The sequence below is a fragment of the Nyctibius grandis genome, chromosome 6, assembly GCF_013368605.1.
Source record: "Nyctibius grandis isolate bNycGra1 chromosome 6, bNycGra1.pri, whole genome shotgun sequence".
Classification (NCBI taxonomy): Eukaryota; Metazoa; Chordata; class Aves; order Nyctibiiformes; family Nyctibiidae; genus Nyctibius; species Nyctibius grandis.
The window spans coordinates 31713932-31736153 of NC_090663.1; the positions used below are offsets into that span (position 1 = coordinate 31713932).

General features: G+C 42.3%; 1 protein-coding gene across 2 annotated transcripts in view; it reads right to left on the reverse strand.

Moving 5' to 3' along the window:
• The window catches only part of SCFD2 (sec1 family domain containing 2), a 215067-nt gene extending 194231 nt beyond the window's left edge, over positions 1-20836 (reverse strand). For both annotated transcript variants that reach the window (XM_068403521.1, XM_068403520.1), the window contains exons 1-2: positions 20095-20836; positions 11309-11477 (exon numbers count right to left, since the gene is read on the reverse strand). In XM_068403521.1, the coding sequence (XP_068259622.1) occupies positions 11309-11477; positions 20095-20836 (911 nt within the window). The remainder of the gene's footprint in view (positions 1-11308; positions 11478-20094) is intronic.
• Between the last annotated feature and the right edge of the window lie 1386 nt (positions 20837-22222).

A 22222-nucleotide genomic window follows, 5' to 3' on the forward strand; every position in this document is an offset into this window, starting at 1 on the left:
TTTCTTCCTTCAAGACAAACAAAAGAAAAATCCACTGAAAAGTGAAATTCTTTCTGTTGGAGGTAGAATTGCTTATTGCGACCTGACTCACTCTGGTTTCCAATTAGCAGATGTGGATACAGAGTACTTCACAAGGTAAAGGGAAGGCTTGATGCTGAAAGGCTTCCCAGATATGCCACAGCCCTCTTGGTCACTGTAATAAAGCAGATCTTAATCATTCCAGCATTACCCCAAAATTCACTCTTGCTCCTCTAACAGTGGCCAAACTCTGCAGGGGTGAAGGAAGAAAAGTGCACGCAAATAATTTCTTAAAACTTTCTAATATTCATAACCATCATTCAGTCCTGTCTGAGTTTCAACTGTCTGCCTTTTAGTCCAACGAAATGGTTCTATAAAATGTTTCATTCCTACAAGTTGCAGGACACCTTACACAGAATGCCAGACCAAGTTACTGTATGAATCAAGTTAATTGAAAGCTTCCGAGTAGGATTTTGTACACTACAAGGTACACCAAAACTCTTGCCAAGCAGCTCTTTAAAATGTGTATATTAAAGAGTTACTTGTCAGGGATTTTAATTTAGTTTTTGGACAAAGCAAATGAATTATGCTAAAAATAAAGCCTGATCCCTACAACACATGTATTACTCGGGAATACTGCATGTAACATAATAGGTTACTTTAGAGCATTCTGTTCTGTGTTTTAAAGCTATTGCGTAAGGTTATTTTAATAAAAATTATTCCAGTGAAAGAACAGTTAGTAATGAGGTGCTGACAACTGAACCTACATTCAGGGATTGCACTGGAGTGCCAAGTCCACTTTTACAGATGTACTGGTTAGTTATCCAATAGATGTCCTCAAGGCATGTAAAACCAATATATTTTGGGTCACTTTTGGCAGCAGAGATAGATGAGACAAGTGAAAACATTTACCAAGAACACATCTGAAGTGTGTTTTTCTTATTAGAGAAATGTAAGAAAATAAACCCAGATGCCATGGAATGCCAGGAATTCCCTCTCCTCAATGTTTTTGATTTACAAGGCCTCTTTTTGGTAGTCTCCTTTGACCTCTCTCCCTCATTTGCTGGCCTAAAGCCTTGAGTAACCAAAGCAACCCCTTGACTAGGCCATTTTGAGGGCTTAATGTACAGGAATATGTCTTCATCACAGAAGAAAAGACAATCCTTTCCATAAGTGACTCAGTTACCACAAAAATCATTGCTTATGAAGTCTTATGGCATACAGTAGTTAAAACGGTCAAAGATACTCTCTTTATGAGTTGAGAACAAGTACTCAAGTAGAGACTTGGAGATCCAAAATAAATAGTAAAAAAATATTCTGAAGCAGACTTTACATCTTAAAGATGTGTCGTTTGAACATGCAGGGACAGACTCCCTGCTAGCGTGTTGGTGAAAGCAAACTTAGATCATCTTGAGGGTCTGGCCCTGCATATCTTCCTTATTCTTCTCTCTTACTTCAAAGTAGCATATTTTTCATAGTTTAAATGCAAATCTAAAGCCCTAGCTTCTTCAGATCTCATGCAAACCTAATATGGCCAATTCTAGCCTTCAAAACCAAACTGACAGCTATTCAGAAAGAATAAAGCTCCAGCCTCAGGCTTTCAGTTTTATAACCCTTTCCATACTCTGGTTGATCTGTCATGGAGAATGAGATAAGGACTTCTGTCTACATTGCATATATTTACCCTGTGTTCTGGATATCTTCTCACAACCCCTCCCTAGTACACTTCTGCCTACCACAGAATGAGTAAGGAGAGCAGACTTTTGTCCTAATCCAAAATATCTGTATTTTCAGTTGCTTTTTGTAGTCATTCAATATTAACACTGCATCTCTTCCTAAAAAGGGCTTTATAAGAAGTGTGCTGTGTGCTGTGTAATTCCCCTCCTCCTCCACGTTCCCTCCTTACCATCAAAACCAAGGGCATCACTGATGGTATTTTCCAACCTGTGCAAAGAGGGTTTGAAGCCATGACATATTCCCCCGTCATTAATAAGATCTGCAGCTTTTTTCTGTTGAAGTTAATTTTCTTTTTCTAAGGGGTAACTGGAGCTCGAGCGTCCACGTGCAGCATACACATTCAGTGCGTGTTCTGCGGCTGTTTCCAGTAATTGAAAATGGCTCAATATGGATTCCTTTTTCTCGCTGCTTATTTAAATAAGTATTATAGTCGTGGATGGATTTAGGTAAGGTCATAAAACTTCTCTCTCACACAGTGAATGGGAATGTTTCCCAGTTGAAGATCATTTTAGAAAATACATTCACAATTTATGGAAATTAAGTGGTACCTGGTGTAGCAAAGTCAGTCACCCAGAGCCTGCAGAAGGACTACTTCTGGGCTGCAGTTCATCAGGGCACAAAAACTGGCTTGGTTTTCTCAGTTTTCACAACTGCTTTTCAAACTATGAGCAGCTATAAAGCAGTAAAACTCATTTCAGCATCTCTTTGCCACACTTCAGGAAAACAAGATGCACGAAGAGAGGTGAGCATTGGAGCTAGGCATTATGAATTAGAATCCAAAGATCTGCCATGTAAATAACAGAAGCCATGCTAAATATTATTTAGCCATACTAAATAACAGAAGAGGAGGCTGGATTTTTTTATTAATTATAAAAAATTAAAGTCAATAGTTGTCTAAGTATTTATCTGTATGAAAACAAAGAATTATTTCTCTGTGCACAGATTCAGTCTGCTTTCCAGAGTAAAAGCATCTTTAAGCTCTGCCAGGCAAATAGCTCACTTCACATAAATTTTAGCCCATGCAAGCTTTGATTCCTGTTTCATATTACGTCTGGAATCATGAAAGAATCCCAATCATACAGTCAAAACTTGCAACCAAACCCATTGCCAATAGATAATACTGTTTCCTTCCCAAACATCGATTTGTCATCCGAATGAGCAGCTGTTACTTGTTCTTCTTATCAGTCTATTACGGCACATTTTTCTCCATTGTAAGATACAGCAGGGTTACTTTATAGTATGAGAATGATAAACTAAAACACCCCTCCAGGTCACTCAGTCACTCTCTGTTCTGGCACTGTGGTTGAACAACAAAAGAGTAATTCCGCAGTATGTAATAAGGCCAATGAATATCACTGCATTTTAAAACCTTGTTGTTGAGCTCATTCAGGAGGCAAACTTGAAGGCAGTTGGCCAAGCAGAGTGAGAGCTAGTCTTAGAAAAATCTCACAACGTCAGCCAAAGCAACAGTTACTGGGAGATCGTACTATAACACAAGAAAGTTGGAGCTCACTTCGGAGATTTATCAAGTCTACTTCAATAGACACAGTCTTTATGCTGCTATTGAACTCTGAATACATCTGCAGGAAAATGCACTCTGGCCACACCAAGAGAAAAGCAGTTTGCAAACTTACACAGGCGAAGAAAGAAACTCACAAAATTCACACACAAAAGCATTAAGTTAATAAGAAAGGGAGGTCAGTTTTAAAAGAAATGCTGCAGACAGCCAAAAAACCACCGCCTCTAAGCAACATAAAGATCTTCCCTTTCAGTCCTGATTGCAGACATCAGTAGTCGCTCTTCCTGCTAGTTAATCAGAAGGAGATTTGTCCTTCTTTACATCTTGCAAGGAATGTACCTGCAGAACAGAGAGCAATGCTAACAAGGCACAATCAGAAGATAAACTAGCCGAGGGATTGTACTCACTGGATTTCCTTACAGACATTAAGTTACCTTGCTGTGCCAACCAGCTGAAGATACAAGTACTTAGAGACGTGTTGATGACTGGACAACACCTGGGTAACACTCAAATTCATTGTGTCTTTCCATAGGCAAAGGAAAAAGTCAGAAACTTGGGACTTAATGACAGCTCAAATAGAGATTATATTGAGAATAATATAAATACAGGGAGTCCTTCTCCAGAAGAACTAAAAATATGTCTTCAAAAAATTGAGCACGAGGGTTCTGGATTTTGCCATTTTCAACTAGCAGACTCTACAGGTGATGGCACATCAAACCTCTTGATCCTCACACTCATAGGATGGCTATGCGAGTGTCAGAAGGTCCAGGAAAAAACCTGAATTGTGACTGAAAACTTTCATTAGTAAGCCTGGGTAGTCCAGGCAAACAGTGCAGTTAGAGGTCCTCAAAGCACAAGGAACGAAGTCTTAAGCAGTCCAGCTTCCTGCAACCCCCAGAAGTCCTTTTTGTGGGCTGAGAGGCACAGATAAGGAAGAACTGCCCAGCTAATGCCGAGAGCTTGTCAGCCCAATTCATTCTTTATCTCAAGGAAAATAAGCTTCAAGCTTCCTCTTATCTAAAAGACAACTTCTAAGGCTTGAGGCCTATCATAACAGGTGATTGAAAAAAACGTGGCACCTATTAGGCAGGAACCTGGTTGAATGAAGAACCCTCATGTGACTTCTCCACCGGTTACTTCAACAAACCCACTACTACAGCAAACGGGGGTTTTGCAGAGCGGCAGTGAGGTCTCCTAGCAATGCTGTATGTTACACAGCACAGGCAAGCCACAGGTCTTGACCTCTTCCCCAAATTTTCCACCCTCAGCACACCCCTCTCACCCCTTCCTTTTTTTCCATTTCAAGGAGGTCCCGTGTTGAAAGGATCTGGGCAAATATACACATTTATTCTAAGATACAATAAATCTTATCAGCTTGTTCATCTTATCCTGTGGCAACAGTCAATTATGTTCATTTGATTCAGCCTGGTTTGAAACTGAGCAGAAACCGTCTCCTGGAAAGCTTGTCTTGACTGACAAACCCCAGAAGCTGATGCAGCCAGGGTTGTTATTCCCAACAAGAAGATGCCCTGAGAAATTTCAAACAATAAGGGAACTCTGAAAAGGCCTCCATTCAGGACTGTCCTCTGAGCCCATGAGTAAAATAAAGGGATGAGCAGGAAGACTGCCAGTCCAGGAGCATGGTGGCGGTTTGGGCATTCCTACTGCCTGGTCCACCGCTTAGGGAAGCGTCTCCTGGCTGGATTACTGAAAAAGCAAAAGGTTATCAACAGAAAAACCCTGTAAAGCCCAATTCATCTCCCTGAAAATGGACCTCAGTGGCATAGCATGAGTCCTAGAAGCACAGGGCTGGGCTGTAATTTCTCCTGTCACTGGTGAAGGAAAATTTCAGCATTTTTTTTAATGCAACATGATGTCTGCTTTTCATAAATCCTGCAGTTAAGACCTCCTTTTCTCCGTAAAATTGCTGCTCACCTTGTTTAGAAAGGCAGATAGAAAAAGGTTGTACATGGATGGTGGCTTTTTTTTTGGTGGTGGGTTTGGTGGTGGGGTTTTTTTGGGTTTTTTTTTTGTCGTGTGTGAGGGGGGTTAAGTTTTGGTTTAAAGCAATCCTCAAGAGCAGAGCTCAGCAGGGCACTGCAGCAGAGGCAGGAGGCCGGGTCCTGGGAGAGCAGGAGGCTCCCGGCAGGGGAAGCATCCGGCAGCAGAACAGCTGGAGGAGCGCCCCAGAAGTGGGGACAGGCAGGGAGCCCACACAGGCAGGGAGCCCCGGCAGCACCCTGCTGCTGATGAACCACCACCAATATACCGGAGCAGATCCAAGAGCATTTTAGAGAGCGCAGCTATCCCTCTCCCTGTCTGAAGAAGTCTTGCCATCCATTGTTTTGGTTTACCCTTCCTCCTCTGCAAGACTCTCAGTAGAAATGAAGCAATATAGTCTTGTCATCTGGATTGTCTTACTCTAGTATTAACGTTTCCTCTTTAATATTAACATTCTAGAAAGAAAAATTACTCTAATTTATGCCATAAATTCCCAGCTCATTCAAGGATAACACTGTCCCAAATTATCTTCTTATTACAAGCTTTTATAAACTTATGCATGCAAAAAAAGTTGTGGGGTGTTTTTTTTTTTAATTAATATCTACAGCTGGCATAAAGGAAATATTCAAAAAATAAAATTAAAAATACCACAAAGATCTAAGAACCATCCCCTCCCCAAAGCTTAGTTTGTAATTAATTCAGTGTTAAGAAAAATATCACTCCGATATCCTTCAGATGCTTGTTCCCCAGTTAAAAAAATAAATGAAAAAAAAAAAATCAACATAATGGAATCAACCATTCAAAAAAGGGTCTATTACCCAGCTTAAAAGGAGACTTTAATCTCCTTTCCAGTTTTAATTATTGCTGCTCTTTTCTTTGCTATACAAGCACAAATAATATTTCATTTTAAATTCACATTATACATGTGATTGTTCAAAGAACCGTGGTGTGTTTTACAGACATCACTGGAACTGCTGTTCCATCAGCTCATAGGAAATGGGGCTGATGGGGGTAGGATACAATTCAAAACAGTCCCCTCTCCCCAGTGCAACAAAGCACTGCGCGTAGGAGTGGGAAGGACACAGTACCAAAGAAAGGACAAATGGAGATCCTGCCTTTCCTTGTCCTGACACCTTAACTTCCCACATAATCATTTGCAACATTATTTGTACCCTCCCAAAGACCAGAACCCCTAGGATTTTCTGCCATGTGGTCTGCAAACTTGTATCCTGAGAAATTCCCTGTTTTACTGGTTTAAAAAACAAGTTCCTTGGACAAGGACTAGGAACAGAAACAGGAGTAGAAAGAAATGAAGTGATCTGTCCAAGATCACACTGCAAGCTGACAGCAGAGCCAGGACTGGAATACAAGTCCCCTCACCTCATGGCCTTCCGCTACGCTCAGGGTTGTCCAAGTCCCCCCAGTACCAGGAGAGCACTGCATCATCACATCATGCACAAGAGCAAAGGTGCAGCTGGAGTGGGGCTTTCTTCTCCATCCAAACTGTAATAGTTTCAGCACTTGTAAACAAAAGCACTAATCAGTCCAAAACAGGAATTAACAGTCTCAAAACTAGGGAGGATTGGCAGAAATATGAATTTTCAACAGCCATTAACATGAGACATTGAAATTTTACTATTACATCTCCAGGAACGTTCTAATTTTCAAACAGCTCCCTTTCCCTGCACCCCAGCACATCTCTCCTTCCACCTCTCATACAAAGACCTAATGAAAGTTTTTGCGAGTGCCACATTTCAAACACCTGGCTTGCATATCACTGTTTTCTGCATCACACCCATCAACAACATCACTTCATTCTCAACCTGTTATTTTTCCCCTGAATGCAAATTCAGATGATTTAGTGGCTCCATCTGCTTTGTCAAAATTGCCCAGACACCTCAGCTATATTGCTCATTGAATTGCTTTAGGTGTAGCAACCCAAATGTGAAATGTGTTACATTACAGTTTTGCATCTTTACAGAAAAATGCTTGCTGCAAGTACACAATAGTTCTTTGTATATTGCACTAAATACATACATATTTTAAATAAAAATCTGGTTTTTTTTCTGAATATTTAATCCCAAGAAGCTTGCAAACTCCAAAGACTGGAGAAAAGGAAGCAAGAGTGGAAAAACAGGCAAGAAATCTCTATTCAGCAAGTTCTTGAAATGTGCATAAATGAATTAAGTATTCAGCTTATTCAGCAAAATACAAGAGCACATTAAAAGTGTTCCTGGGTAATAAAAAAGCAAATTAAAAAAAAGAGCAAACATACATATTTCTTCAGTTGCCCACAGTTCAGCATCACATAACTCTTTACTACTTGTTCTCACATGCCACAGACCTGCGGCCAGAACACAGGCATCTGAACCCTGACTTGGGGCTTCAGGGAGCCATGGGACCTCCATGCACCTCAGCTCCCGGCTGGCAAGACGTGGAAAACAGCACAAGATAAACCTCCATCAAGATAAACCCATTACTGACAGCAGGATGCTTCCGCGTGATAAAATATCAATCTTAAAAACACAAGATAGGTGCTTTGAGAAACAAAGTGGCTGAAATATTATCAAATGGACACTATGGATGGCTCACAAACATGGAGAGCTTGATACGTTCATCCAAGCAGACAACTCCTACAAGCCACTGCATGTACGCATAAAATCAGAAGCTGAAACTGTTAGAAATTCCTCCAAAAACACCGTGTGTGTTATCAAAATACAAAGACCAGCAAGAGAGCTGCAATCAATATAATTTTTTAAATTACTTCTGCCATTAAGCTTTCACTACAATTTCCACTTCTATTATGCATCATTTGTTTGGAAGGACAGGGTGGCTATCGTATTTTTAAATCAGAAACTAACAGTGCTGATCCAGAATGGTTTTCTGTCTAAAACTGTTTCATTCTTTTTTTATATATATATATATATATCCCCATCTGCATATATAAATTAATAAAATATTTTGACACAATTCTCAAAGAGAATAAATAACTCAACTAACAATCACACTGGAGCAGCAATATATCAGTGACTACAGTAGGGCAAACAATTACTCTGAAATATTTTTGAGGCTACTGATACTAAAAAAATTAATAACTCTAGAACAGATTTTTTTTTTAAAAAGAAATTCCCTTCCTCACAAAGAGAGCACCTTCAAAGTACAGTAACTGAAGCAGCATATGGCATTTACATTTTCATCTAAATCTTTAAAGCAGCCCATTATTTCCTTAGATTTGAGAAAAGAACCCTGCTTTATTTCACCACAGCAGCCATAAATGATTCATTAATTCTGTTTGCTAACTCTGTAACTGAGCCCAGATGTTTCTGCTGGAGAGGCATTCCATAAGAAAAGTTAAATATAGCACGCTGTGTGGAGGGAGCAGACCTCTCTCTCTCCCCACTACAGCATGCTCAAATATTACTTGAGAGAAAATAATGAAACTATTTGAAAAGTATTCTGAATACGCGAGTCTGAAACGCCACAGCCTGATCACAAAATTTGATGTAAAAGAGCCCCTAAACATTCCACTTGGGTGTCACTGGGAAAGGTGCTGGCACTTTCACTTGCCAGAGTAAATGGAAAATTTACAAGCAGAGGAACACTCCTTGCCATGCATCACTTACAAACATAAATCAAGACTTAAGTTTTCAATTACAAGAAAAACTTCCGAGCCGGCTACCAACGGCAATAACCATGTTGATGAAGAACTGAGAGCATCGCATGGAATCTCTTACCGGACTGACACAGAAACTTACCGGTAGGAACTTTAAATCCATTTCAGTGCTTCAGAAGAACTTCAACCATTTTACACTAGCAAAGATGATTAATGCTGACATTTATAAACCAACACAAAGAACACAGTCCTGTTTAACACGATGGAAGCTACCACCTTCAGCCACCCATTCAGACATTGTTACGGTTTCTTGTACTCTTTAGCAATTGTCTTAAGCTTGTTTGGAAATGCCTATTTTAACTTAGAAACTATCCCTAATCAATACATAGTTGGAGAAAAAGTGAAAGATGCAGTGTTGAACATCACAGAGCTGTATTCTTTGGAGTTTGGAGACTATTCTCAGGCATGCAACACTTCTTCAGTTGTAAACAATGATCACAATAGAGATTTTGAGAGGTCATCTAGTCCCTTTGCTCTGCTCCAAGGCAAGATCAATCCTATTTAAACCACTATTTTCCTAATCTGTACTTTGGGGAAGCTGTTACAGACTGGTGTGGCAATGACACCACTGCCCTGGTACCAGGTACCAGCTGCTGTCATCCAACTTTACTGCACTTGCAGAGTAGCAGCTGAGCACCTTGTAGTCAAATCCTGTTGTTCTTTAACCACCTGTGTCCATAGGAGACTTTGCAAAATATGTTAAGTCTAACTGTACTGTTAACAGAGGCACCTTCCCTCTAGCTAGCAAATAGGCAAACAAACCTCAGTATATATACCATTAGCCACCTTAGAACACAATAAAACTCTGCAGGCTATTCTTAAAAATTTGACTATAGAGAAGACTGAAGTCATAATTTTAGCATGGGAAGGCATGCTAGCACTAGCTTTAGTCCCCTCCATGTCAATAATTTTAGGAATATTGGAGTAGTAGCACAGGTCAACAATCTTAGGGCAATAAATATCTATTTTTTTTCCCTAGTCCACACTGACAGAAAATTTCTTTATTTCTGGTAGCTACTCAAAGTTAACACAAACAACAGCTACCACAGCATGTCTACTATGGGCAACGACCTCTTCATTTTGCTGTATAGGACAGATCTTAAGCACATCTCACTTCTAATTCAGAGATCAGCTGGAAAGCAGCCAATCAGCAGAAAACCAGAACAAATTTTATTTAAGTTAGTCACGTGGCAGCAACTTACAATTGAGTCCACCTATATGAGGAAATGTTTCCTCTCCAACTCCTAAGGAAGAAAGTTACGCAACATGAAACCTAGAAACCGGACCCAGTTACAGCACATGTGGGAGATGGAAGATGACAAAGGATCTGAAGGCTCTCAGAAAATAAAGACCATATGTTGGAACAGTGGAAAGTCTTCTGCAAATTCTTGGGGGGGGGGGGAAGTAGAGTGAGTACAGCACAGGTGTGAAGTACCAAAAGGAGTCAAAACAGAATAACAGACTCTATATTAGATAGCCAATCTTGAAAAACCCTTTTCTAACATATAGAGGGAAAATTACAGCAAAAAGAGAAAGAACTTTTAATCTCCTTTGCACTGAATGAATTTCTAGAGCAATGCTGAGCCTTTTTTTTTTTTGTGGAGTGAAACCAGCACCTGGTGTATTTCCTGGTTTACGCATAGTAACAGAAGCTGCAGGAAAGTTTCATTTTGGACAACTAAATTTAGAAAGTGAAACATCAAATCTGATGCACTTTACAAGCAATGCCTTAGCTGCAAATTATACATAGTAAGTACACCTCTTCAAAGTTTAGGTTGTCCTTGTTTAAGCAAAACCTAAAGGTTAAACAAGGTTTAAATTTTAAAAAATTTAAAAGCCTAAAAAGGCCCTCATGAAGCTGTCCGTATACCTAAATTTGTGCCTAATTACCTTTCTCCATAGGTATTGTGGTTGAAAACAGGGATAAAACCTCTAAGCTAACAGGTACTCTAACAAGAATTCAGCACGCAGCTCACTTTATAAAGAGGATTATGGGAAAAGAAAGCCACGCGCTTAAGACCTACCTGCTTGTATGACCTGTTACTTAGAAAAGTCACAAAGAAGAATTCTTGGTGTTTAATCTGTGCTGATTTATATTACAGTAATCTACAGCAATTTAAACAACCCAAATCTAAAAAGGTCCTGAGAATCTCCCACTTTTGAGAGTCTTATCTGGCCCACTCACTTAATGCACACATACAAACTGATTATATTCCAGCAGAATTAGGACCAGATGAGTTTTTGCTGTAAGATTGATTATTTTTTTTTTTAAAGAAAAGACTTGTTCTCTGTTCCTTTTTTTCACAAAAGGATTAACAAACATATTCAACATCTTAAGAAAGAAAAAAAAGAATGTTTACTTTGGTTGTGCTAAGCAGCCAGGTGCTATAATATTGCAAGTTTCATCTGTAGTCTGCAGTGCCGAAAGTTCCACCATGTTAACCATCACATCAGTCTTGTGTCGGGGAAGCTTGGGAAGCACAGAAAGTATCTTCTCTGCAAGATTGTCACCATGATGACCAACTGCTCCTAGGGAAAAAGAGACCCCAGAACTGTCAGGTACATAACTAGAAGAAAAAAAAAAAAACAAAACAAACCACAAAACACCACACCACAAGGAACTGAGAGTAAAACAACCACCACATGTTTTCAGAAGAAGGACACCAGTAGTCACAACATCAAGACCACAGTTAGCTTTTCAAAGATATTTTGCTACAAATGTAAAATTAATTTCTGGAATGTCTGAAGTTAAAAATATTGATAACATTTCAGAAAGATTAATTTAAAAGGCATAAATTAGACTTAGCTTTACAGCTAGTAGATATTCACTGATCTTGCACTTAAATATGCAAACTATTTCTCTTTGCATAAGAAAGTTGTTAGTTAAACAAGATTTGTAACAGTTAAAAAAAAGCAGGCAAACATTTATATATACATGCACATATGCAAACTATACTTTTCTAAACTAACAGGACTCTGCTTAAAAGGGCTGTATGCAGGCTGCATACACAGCTACCCAGACAGGCTGGCATAATATTAAAAACAAACAGTTACCAACAACATGCCACTGTCAAGGTCATCGCTCCTACACAGACTGAGGGTAGCACAGGTGAAGCCAACATGAAATGATTAATACAACCCAAGTTACATAGTATAAAATGTCAATTTGACCATGTTCCAAGAGAAACTCTGAATTCTAGTTGACATGTTTTCTTCAACTCTCCTGATTTCAAACACACATGCTCTTCTTTCCATTCAGCAACTCTCAACACAGGCGCTACAACCAACTTAATATTTTGTAAGACTGTGAGCCAAGTCAAAGCAGAAAAACATGACAGACACCACAGAGGAAAAAGTCGGAGAGGGGGACCAGAAACATTACTGCCATTAAGTCAGGAACAAGTCGAAGGTATTTGTATTCTGCCACTTTATGGTTCAGCTATCACCACAGGGCTGGACCCACTGCTGAGCTTAGCAGTGTTGTCCTGGCCTTGCTCACAGGAGAAAGGGGACTGCTGAAGCCACTTTTGAGAGGTAGTAAAAAGATCTGTTAGGCTGTGGTCCCACTCCATCAGTCTGTCCATGTGGCTCCCTATCTGTTCTCAGTCCTGAACATTTCCAAAGACAGACGTCTGTTTCAACAGCTGAAGTCAGCTTCACATGCTCCATAAATCGAAACAAGGCCCTTAGATCAAGAATATTAATGGGGTCAGATTACTAACTGCTCTTGGATAAGCAGAAGGTTGTCTCCATCAAGTTTACAGCAGCCATCTATCTACGTTGTAAAACCGCCTCACGGTTTATCAACTATTCCGAATTGTAGCAGAAGTCAAAAAGAGAAGAAAGGATGAAAAAGGAGGAGAAAAGTAAAGTGAAACTCCATGCTGGCAATGCTTCTGTCCACAGAAGGCAATGAAGGCACATATGTCCAGCACCTGGTGGTACTGCAGGGTGGACACCTGGCCACTCAGCTGGATTGAGATTACCAATTTGTTTCACCAGAGACTGTAATAGTCACAGAATGACAGCAACTTTCCTTTCTACCATCCCCAGATTTAGACCACTTAAGTACAGACGAAACGAGCTGGGTTGTCTTTGCGACTCCCTAAGCCATCTGCTCTCCAAAAACCCTACATTCTTCTTGCTAGGTCAGTCACTTGTCAGCCACACTGCAGTTATCAACACTCGCAAAGTTACAGACATGGAAAACAGATGGTAATCTTCTGAACCTCCACCCCCACGTACTGGAAGCAATGTCTATCTCTCCACACTAGCTGCACGCAAGCCACATTTAGCTAGACAAGACATTTAGCTAAACTGGAAACACCTTGAATGCAAATAAACCCACGTTAATTATTAATATCCCTCCTTTCTCCTTGGCAGAGGGGGAAAGTCTTAGCGTATTTACGTTGCTTCCACAATTAGCAAGTGCCATCTCAGTCTCCTTTCCACAACTGCTACTTCTTGGAGGCTCCCACTGGTCTGCAGACACTAATGGCTTTTGCTCTGCATCATCAAATCAATCAGAAAATATTTCCTGGAGCTTTTAAAATCCCTATCACTCCTGACCAACTACACAAAACAACCAAGGCTAGAAAGACAATTAAACCTCATGAGACCAGGACAGGAAATTGCAGGGAGTCGCTTCTCAATCACACTGACTTCAGCTGGGTGCGTGGGACTGTTCTCCGTCCTCTCTCTTCATCACTGTTGAGGACAGTCAACAGGCTGCTCAGCAGCTTCTCATGACCAACGGCATTCAAGGCAGCTGGTAGCTTTAATACTGCCAGTGTGCACACAGATTGGGTGTTGAAGTGACAAGAAAAAGTTATCTGACCAATGCAAAACAGGAGTCTTCACACCAGGCTAATATCCAGCCTTGAGGACACAGGACATCTTACATATCATGCTGTTCTAATTTTACTTTGTCTTCTCATTAAGAGTTATGAACTGAAATACATGACATTTGATACAGTTGTAGCTGGCACAATTGGCAAAGTCAACCAACTGATGCTTTAACAGCAGCCTTAAACTCATTAAACTTTCCCCCAGAAAGGCATCAACGACATGCATATAAGAAAATATTTTCGTAAGCCTATTACCAGCCCCATATCACACCATTTGTACCCCAACTCTTATGTTCTCCTACTGGTTCTACTGTCTGGTTCAGAAACAAAACAAACAAACAAAAAAAGGCAGATTTAAGGGGCCATTGCATACCACAGAAGCAACGGGAGTGCTTGGGCAACAGGAATAATTTAAAGTCAGTTGCTAGACATGAGGAGGTTGAATTAGGAAGTGGTTCTTCTACAAAGGCACTGCTCACCAGTCAACAACTAATGCAGCTAACTTCTACTGAGGGCTTTCAATCAAAGTTTAAATATAAATTGGCATGCAACAAAACAGTATGCAAGGCATATCTTGCCCCCACTATCAAGCTTTCTTAACATCTGCTGTTTTAACTACTTTGTAGATTACTTCAGGCCTGGTGATTTTGGAAAGATACATGGACAAACCCATCTCAGTTTTCCTGTTTCAACACTGCACACTCACTAAATGCATTCCTGACTGAGATCATCACTATGAAGACTTTACACTAAAGGACTCTAGTGGGACAATTCCTATGATGCAACTTTCTTAGGCAATGCATCACCTCAGTGAGAGCAGGGTTTAAAACATCAGAAGGCAGAAATGTTTACACCTACTCCTTTGAAAGAAGCTGGATATTTGGAGCTCCAGCTCCAGAGCTTATCAATGTTTTGTCATGTTCTTTCATCCAGAGTTAGCTTAAGCTGACCTTGTTAAAAAGAGCTGGAAAGCAGCCTGTATGTCCCCAGGAACCACTGTGTAGCATTCAAGGCAAACTAGAACATTCTTCTACCTTGCCAAAAGACAGATCTACATTCTCCTTTGTTCAGACGAAGGAACATCAAAGTAGTCAGTTATCTGTTGCACTATGCTGGCTATTGAATCTAAAAACACCACCAAAAAAAACCACCAAAACACCCACCAAATGCCACAAACCCCTCCCCTCCAAAAAAAAACCCCAAAAAACTTGTAGCCAAGCAGTAGGAGCAAGGAAGTCCACAGCCAAGCACAGCAGCATCAGAGTGAGATTCCCCATCTCTCACAGCCAGCTATTGCAACATATATAAAGAGTAGTAAATTTGGAGATAACACTTAAACATCTGCTCAAGACTCATGTAATTTCCAAGTCCCCTGCACTGACCTAGCCACCTGCAGTTTTCTTTAAATATGCAAAACTCATTCCATTTTTTCGCTTACCTCTGTAAAGCCTCTATAACATATTTAACATCTGAAACATCGAAAAACCTATTATAAAAAATTGTGTTCCTATTTCGCGATAGCAGAATCTTTACAAACCACGCCACAGCAGAGGCTGCACCCTGACCCGCAGTATGGAGTTGACAGCACTTGAATATTTTCAGCTGCCATCACTCCTCACAGCTGCAGTCTACAACTTCAAGTAACCAGAATAATTTAAGCATCAGTTGCCTCCTGTGTCAAAGCCCCAGCCTGGTTCATGGAAAGGGGACTACTGTACTTTATAGGCCTCAGTATTTACATTTTCAAAGCCTCAGCTTATATGGTAAGGAAAAAAAAAAACATGGGTTTGTTTCCTTTGAAATGACATTAGTGTCAATCCACCAATGCGTTAACTTGGAAGATGCTGCAATCAAAAAAAAGCATGAGTAAAGCGCTCCAAATTGGAAACAGGACAGATACAATGAAAGAAATAGACAATTACAAACAAACGGTTTAAAACAAAAATAATCAAAAAGAGATATTACTCAGAACCAGACTTTACCAGAAAGGCATGAGCCTACGTTAGTCTTCACTCCCATCCTCCTCTATGAATGGGATTACATGGTAAGACAATTAAGGCACACCACGACTTTCTCGTCGCTGTGGCTGCTCCCAGGAACTGAAAGGGAATGGTACCTACATTTTGTTGATGAGTGCCTGAACTGTGCTTTTTGTATCTGTTAAAAGGTTGAAAACATTACAACCAGCCCAAGGATGTGATGCAAAGATGGTGCCTGGCTGATAGTCAGGGAGATGATACAGAAAGTTAAACCCAAGTTTGCAACCTTGGCTGTGGAGAAACATACCTGTGATTTTGACTGAAACACAGGAAAGTGCTTGAGGAAGATACAAGTGCTGTTGCTGATGGCACTAAAATATCCGACTTCAACAACACTCATACAAAGGTTATTATTCAAAGCTATACATTAACTGCACAGGCACCCCCCTACTACTCATTCTTCTCTGTCTTTCGCTCACTGCATTGCATTTCAAAAGCACCTGCACATACCAGTGGGTGAGACCTCACTATTCCCTGCATTTACAACAGCCCACATCCCAAATGCTGCAAAGCACCAAGAGACTGGAAAGAGAAACACGTCAAGCTGTTCTGAACACCAATATCTGAAAGGTATCAATGTACTTATAAATGAAAAAGGAAATCTGGGAAGCCGGAAAAACTGCTTCATAAAAGGTGTGAATGCTGGCAAGGTGGTGAGTAAGAAACACATGGAAGGAGCTTGGGGTTACAATATGGTATCACAATACAAATATTTAGGGGCGCAAATATTAGAGGAGAAAAATAAAGAGTAATTAAGGTGCCAGAGTCAGCTCTGACTTTAACCAGTGTCACTTACCAGACCACCACTATCTGGGAGGATTTATTCTGCTTTTTAAAGCAAAGGTAGTGAACTTTAAAACAATATATACAGATTAGGGACAGCAGCAGTAACAAAGTTTTATACAATCAGAATTCAAGAAGTGAGGAGAAAGTACCAAGCCTGGGATCTCCCCAGGGCATGAAAACACATGTCCCACCTTCTGGGGCACTGCTTTATCCATAAGATCCTACACTGCAGGGACAGGCAGTATCCACTCCAGCCCCAGTTGAAGCCATGCTACTGCAGTGAGGGCAGCAAAGGCCATAAAAAGACCACCCCTGTTACAGCTCATGTGAGTGTTATGCCATATAGGACAAAAAGGAGCATTATTTATCTTAATTCAGTATTTTCCTCTCTATTCATTAAATACAGCATGCATAAGTAATGCTGAACACAAAAAATAGATTATAAAAAGTATTCAGTAAAGCTCAATCCAAATTTTAGCGTAATAGCTCAGAAGAGATTTTTTGCTTCATGGAACCTAGAAAGCTAACCTAGTCAGTTAGATGCCTTCTGATTTTTTTGATAGAAAAAAGTGTCATTTTATATGTGATTCATTGTTTTTTTTAAATAATTGTTACAACAAATATAATACAGTTTCTTGACACTGGCACCAGAGGTTCTTTACCAAAATGTACTCAATACCTCTTTAGGATGTTCTTTAAAGTGCAAAGTTCTTATTAAGTACCAGTATTTTCCCCTAGTTCAGTTGTATGCAAATGCAGCACCAGAAAAGACACTTTTGAGACACTTTGATTCTTACTGTTAGAAATCAATTTGTATTACAGAAAACTATTTGTTATTCTAGCCTAACATCTTATTTGCTCTAGATAAAAATGGAACACGAGCCAAAAATAAGACATATGTTACTGCAACTCCTTTAGACATCATCTAGAGCTACTCAAAGCTGTATGCCATCCAGATCTTTGCGTTAGAAAATATTTGCCTCCTGATAGCCTATTCAGAGTGATTCAAAGTCACCTGATTTGAAGCAGTAGCCTGACTTAATCAGAGAGGAACCCAGCACCTAGCCCTAACCAACTTCTGGGTTTTTGTGGAAGTGCTTGGAATATGAAAGCATTCTCATAATTCATGGATTCATAACCATTTCTCGTATCTGCAGCCCACATGTTGGACAAGATTCAGGTATCAATAAGACATTTACAAATCAAATCCAAAATCCTCCAGTTTTTGAGGGGGGAGATTTAAAAAGTTGTTCAAAATGAGCTGCAAATGAGAAAGCCTACCCCAAAGACCTCCTCCACCTGCACCGAGCTGTTATTTGAAAAAAAAATTATTTATTTTTACACTGCTGACTGCAAATATATATCATAGCTTGAAAAAAATTCCAGTGGCCCAGCTGCCAATACCAAGCCAGAAACTTGCAGATAGGAAGCTTCAGCTTTTACAAAGAGTAAGGCTGAAATTCAACAGACTCATTCACCTGAAGGCCAAGCAGTGGAGTCAGGTGTAGGGGGCCAGGGGAGAGACTGTATAAAAGGGTGTCTGAATACACCTAAGAAAATTAAGGTTTCAGGTAAAACTTAACTTTGCTATTTCCTACTTCTTGACAACTGATTTCACAACTTAAATGCTGTTCTTTTCATGTACTTTTTACTGTACAATTTCTAGCAAACCAATGAAACAAATCTCATCGTGGGGCACTAAATTGAGGTCTATACAATGCTTTCCCTCTGAAATGCACTAGATTTTTCTTCCTTCAGTTTGCACTGTCCTTGATGGCAAGAGGATTGTATCATGTCCAAATATTCGTAAAAAAAATAATACTTTAAATTTCTCATCCTTACTGCACAGCTTTGATGCATCCCCTCCAAAGCTGCCCCACCACAGCCCTGATGTTTTCTCCGAAAAACCTTCTCTACTGAAGTACAAGATCCCAGACTTCACTTCCCAGATTTAAACTGGTACCAATTATCTCTCTTCCTGCCTCCTCAACAGGCATGCCTCCTCAACAGGCATCCTTGTCAGGCAGCTCCCTGTCACCCACAATTTCCAGTTCCTTTTCTTGCTTTTAACTCTTCCCACCACCTGAGTGCACGAATCCTTGCCCAGTTTCACTGGCACCCACCCCAAATGGGCGCTCCTCTCAGTTTCATTTCAAGGCTCTTCATTGAAGTCCACTCTCCTGCAGTCTTCCCAGCAATTTTCCCAAACCACAGCACAGCATTAGCTGTCCAGATTCACAGCTGCTCTTCAGGACATAGCTGTTAACAGCTATGAACCCTACAGCAATGCAAGGATACACAAAACCAAAATCAAGGGGAAAAAAAAAGAAGACAGAAGAAAATTCAGAAACAGATGAGCTGCAGGTGCAACACTGTGCCAAGCACTTGCTATGGGACATGCGGTAGCAAAATTATGACCTGAATTATTGACTACAGATAATGCAAACAGAACCAGGCCCACACACTGTGTATGTGAGCAGCTCTATCAATAATACGATGGGGTAACTGAATGCAGCCGCTCCTATATCAATTATTCTCCAAGTTTAGTTTCCTCTGGAAGACGGTTATTCCAGAAGTGAGAGGCTGATACGAACTTTTCCTGGATCACTGGCACAACACCTTGCTCGTGACTCGTTCACTCACTCTTTCACTTTCTGTCCTTTTCATATCACATCTTACCAGCTTAAAAGACTTCACCTCACTTCCAAGCTTGCAGGTTGATTACAATACCAGACATTCTCCTTCTGACAGTTTCCCAGTGGACTCTCACACCCCTCTCTATGCTTCTCAACTTTTGCACCAATTCTGCATTAATTAGCAGTATTGAATTTACCACACCGTTCATTCTTACGCTCATTTGCTTCCCTGAAAGTGTTGTATAAGCAATTCAGTATTGTTTTCACTCAAACATAATGTTCAAGTTAACAACACCAGCCATGTGCAATTGCTTCACTCAAAGACTAAGTATAACGCATAGCATATAAAAACTATATATATATATATAACCATAGAATGGTTTGGGCTGGAAGGGACTTCTGTACGTGTGTGTGTGTATATAAGTAGAGACACTTTCAGGCATATAGATATAGCTAAGTGTATATATAGATGTATACCAGTTTAGACAGGTATAATACTAAGGGTGACAAGTAGATACACTGTGAAATGCTTCACAGTAGTCCACAAGGCACAGTCTTAATCATGCGGACCACTTCCTTCACGCTTTGGGATGCCACATAGGCACAGCCAAGGTCCCTAGTTTGCAGCAAAGTGCCAGAAACAAATGCTTGTTTCCAGCAGAGGCTTCAGCTTCACTCTTGGTGTCCATGAGCCACTGGGAAGCAAGGATGTGTGAGCAACCACCATGGCCATGGTGTTACACATGCTCCCAGGCCATGAGGACTCCCGCAACTATCTGAAAACCTCCTGATGGGGTGGATGTGGGATGACAGCCCCTGCCAGCAGTGGGTTCCTTACCAGCGAGGTCCAGCGTCCTGTCCACGAAGACGACAGAGGCCTTGTTGGTGGCCATCCTCCTCCTGTTCCTGGCCGGGGCATAGCCTGCCAGCTCAGCAGCGACGACCCTGCTGAGGGCCCCCACGGCGAAGCTCTCCTCCCGCAGGCCCAGGGCAGTGAAGAGAGCGTCGAGGTTGCCCACCAGGACCCGCACCGCGGCCCGCAGCTCGGCGGGCAGGGCGCCCAGACCCACCTCCGCGGGGCCGGGCCCGCCGGGGCCGGGCAGAGGCGGGAGGAGCGCCGCCAGGGCGGGCAGCAGGCAGAGCTCCGCCGAGACGGGCGCCAGGAGCGGCGGGCCCCGCAGCACCACCTCGGCGCGGCCGCCCTCTCCCATCCACCGCCGCAACGTCTCCTCCACCTCGGCCGGCCCGCCGCTCTCCGCCTCGCCGCCAGACACCAGCACGCAGTGCCGTACGGCGCCCTGGCCCAGCACGCCGCGCACGGCGGCGGCCGTGCCGCCCCGCAGCGCCCCGCTCACCACGAAGACGACGCGAGCCGCCCCCGCCGCCTCCCCGGCCTCAGCGGGCAGGGCCCTGACGGCCAGCGCTCCCGCCGCCAGCAGCTCGCCCGCCCCGCCGCCGCCCCAGTGCAACGCCTCGGCAGACGCCGCGTCCAGGAAGACGACGGCCCGGCGCGCCCTGGCGAGCAGGGGCTCCCAGGCCTGCCGGCACACCCGCCGCAGCTCCGGCACCGGCACCGCCATGGCTGCGGGCAGCGCCGACAACCACAACACACCGCACGTGCCCGGCGCGGGCGCCGTGGGATGACGTAGCGGGCGCGGGTTGGCTGCCCGCCGGCGGGGAGGGGCGGGGCACAGCGCGCGGTGTCGTCCGTCCGCCGTGACAGGCCCGGGGGCGGTGGCGGCTGGTGGGGAGGGGGTGGCCGAGGGAGGCTGCGGTGTCTCGGGCGGGGTTAACGGCGGCGGTGAGGCCTTTCCTCCGGCCGCGGGGGCTGTGCTGTGGCGTCCCGCCGAGGGGCCGCCCGTCCCCAGAGCAGCTTCTGTAGCCTGGGCGTCTGGCGAAGGGCTGCCCGTGCGGCGCTCCTGCTGCCCGGGCCGGGGCTCGCTTTCCCCAGGGGTAGCTTCAGCCGGTTCTCCCGCCCTCTCAGGTCTGTCACACCGCGAGAGCAGCGGCAGGGGCACACCGCTGGGAGAGGAGAGGGTAGGGGCTCTTCCTTTTACTGGCAGTGCCAAATTCTGACAAACGTGAAAATGTTTCTCTCACGTACAGGCTGTATTAGAAACTGCTACAGTCTGTAGCCCTGCCCCGTACCGGGAGGGACATCTGAGCACCGACACTTCGGTTTTGCCTGACGTTTTCCTGAAAAGCTGGGAGCTTCTTTGTTCTTGCTCCTGGTAAATATTAAAACAATCCAGTGTCACTATTTATGTCCCTACTGCTTTTGTGCTGCATCGGTATCTTTGTTATACCAAGAGAACCACTGTTTTGCTGAGACTTTTTTAAATGTACAGCACAGGAAAGGTGAAACTTCCATTGCTGTTCCCTGTCATAAAACTCTGTATTTCTTGTGTTAGTATTAACAAATCCAGTAGTTGATGGGCTAGCAACAAGAAGTATCCTCTTCTAATAAATGCAACTTTTATGATATACAGTTGGAGACATATGACAAATTAATTTAATTCAATTTCTCCTTTAAAAAGCTCTTGATCTCAAAATCAGTTTCAAAGCTAACTAGAAAAAAATACCATAATATGCATCTACAGTTTCTTCTCCCCAGAGAACAGACGGTTTGCTTGCAAGTCTGTATTTTACATAGTATTTCACTTGGGCAACCTCCTAGTATGGAATGAGTAGGATACTTTTTCTGTCACAGTGAGTGGGATTATCAGCAATAACAAAAAGATAAATGATTTAATTAGTTCGTCCACTATCTTAACTGGCTGTCTTAGGTCTCTTGCTGGTTCAGCTGGTTTCAGAACACTGAAAAACACGAATAATGTGGAATCACCAGATTTCCAGTTATCGAATTAAATCCTCTCCTTCCAGTCTGTTCCATGCACATTCCTGCCCCAATGCATTCTTCCTTCTTCCAGACTCAGACTTACAACTTTGTGCTCTTCCAACCCCAA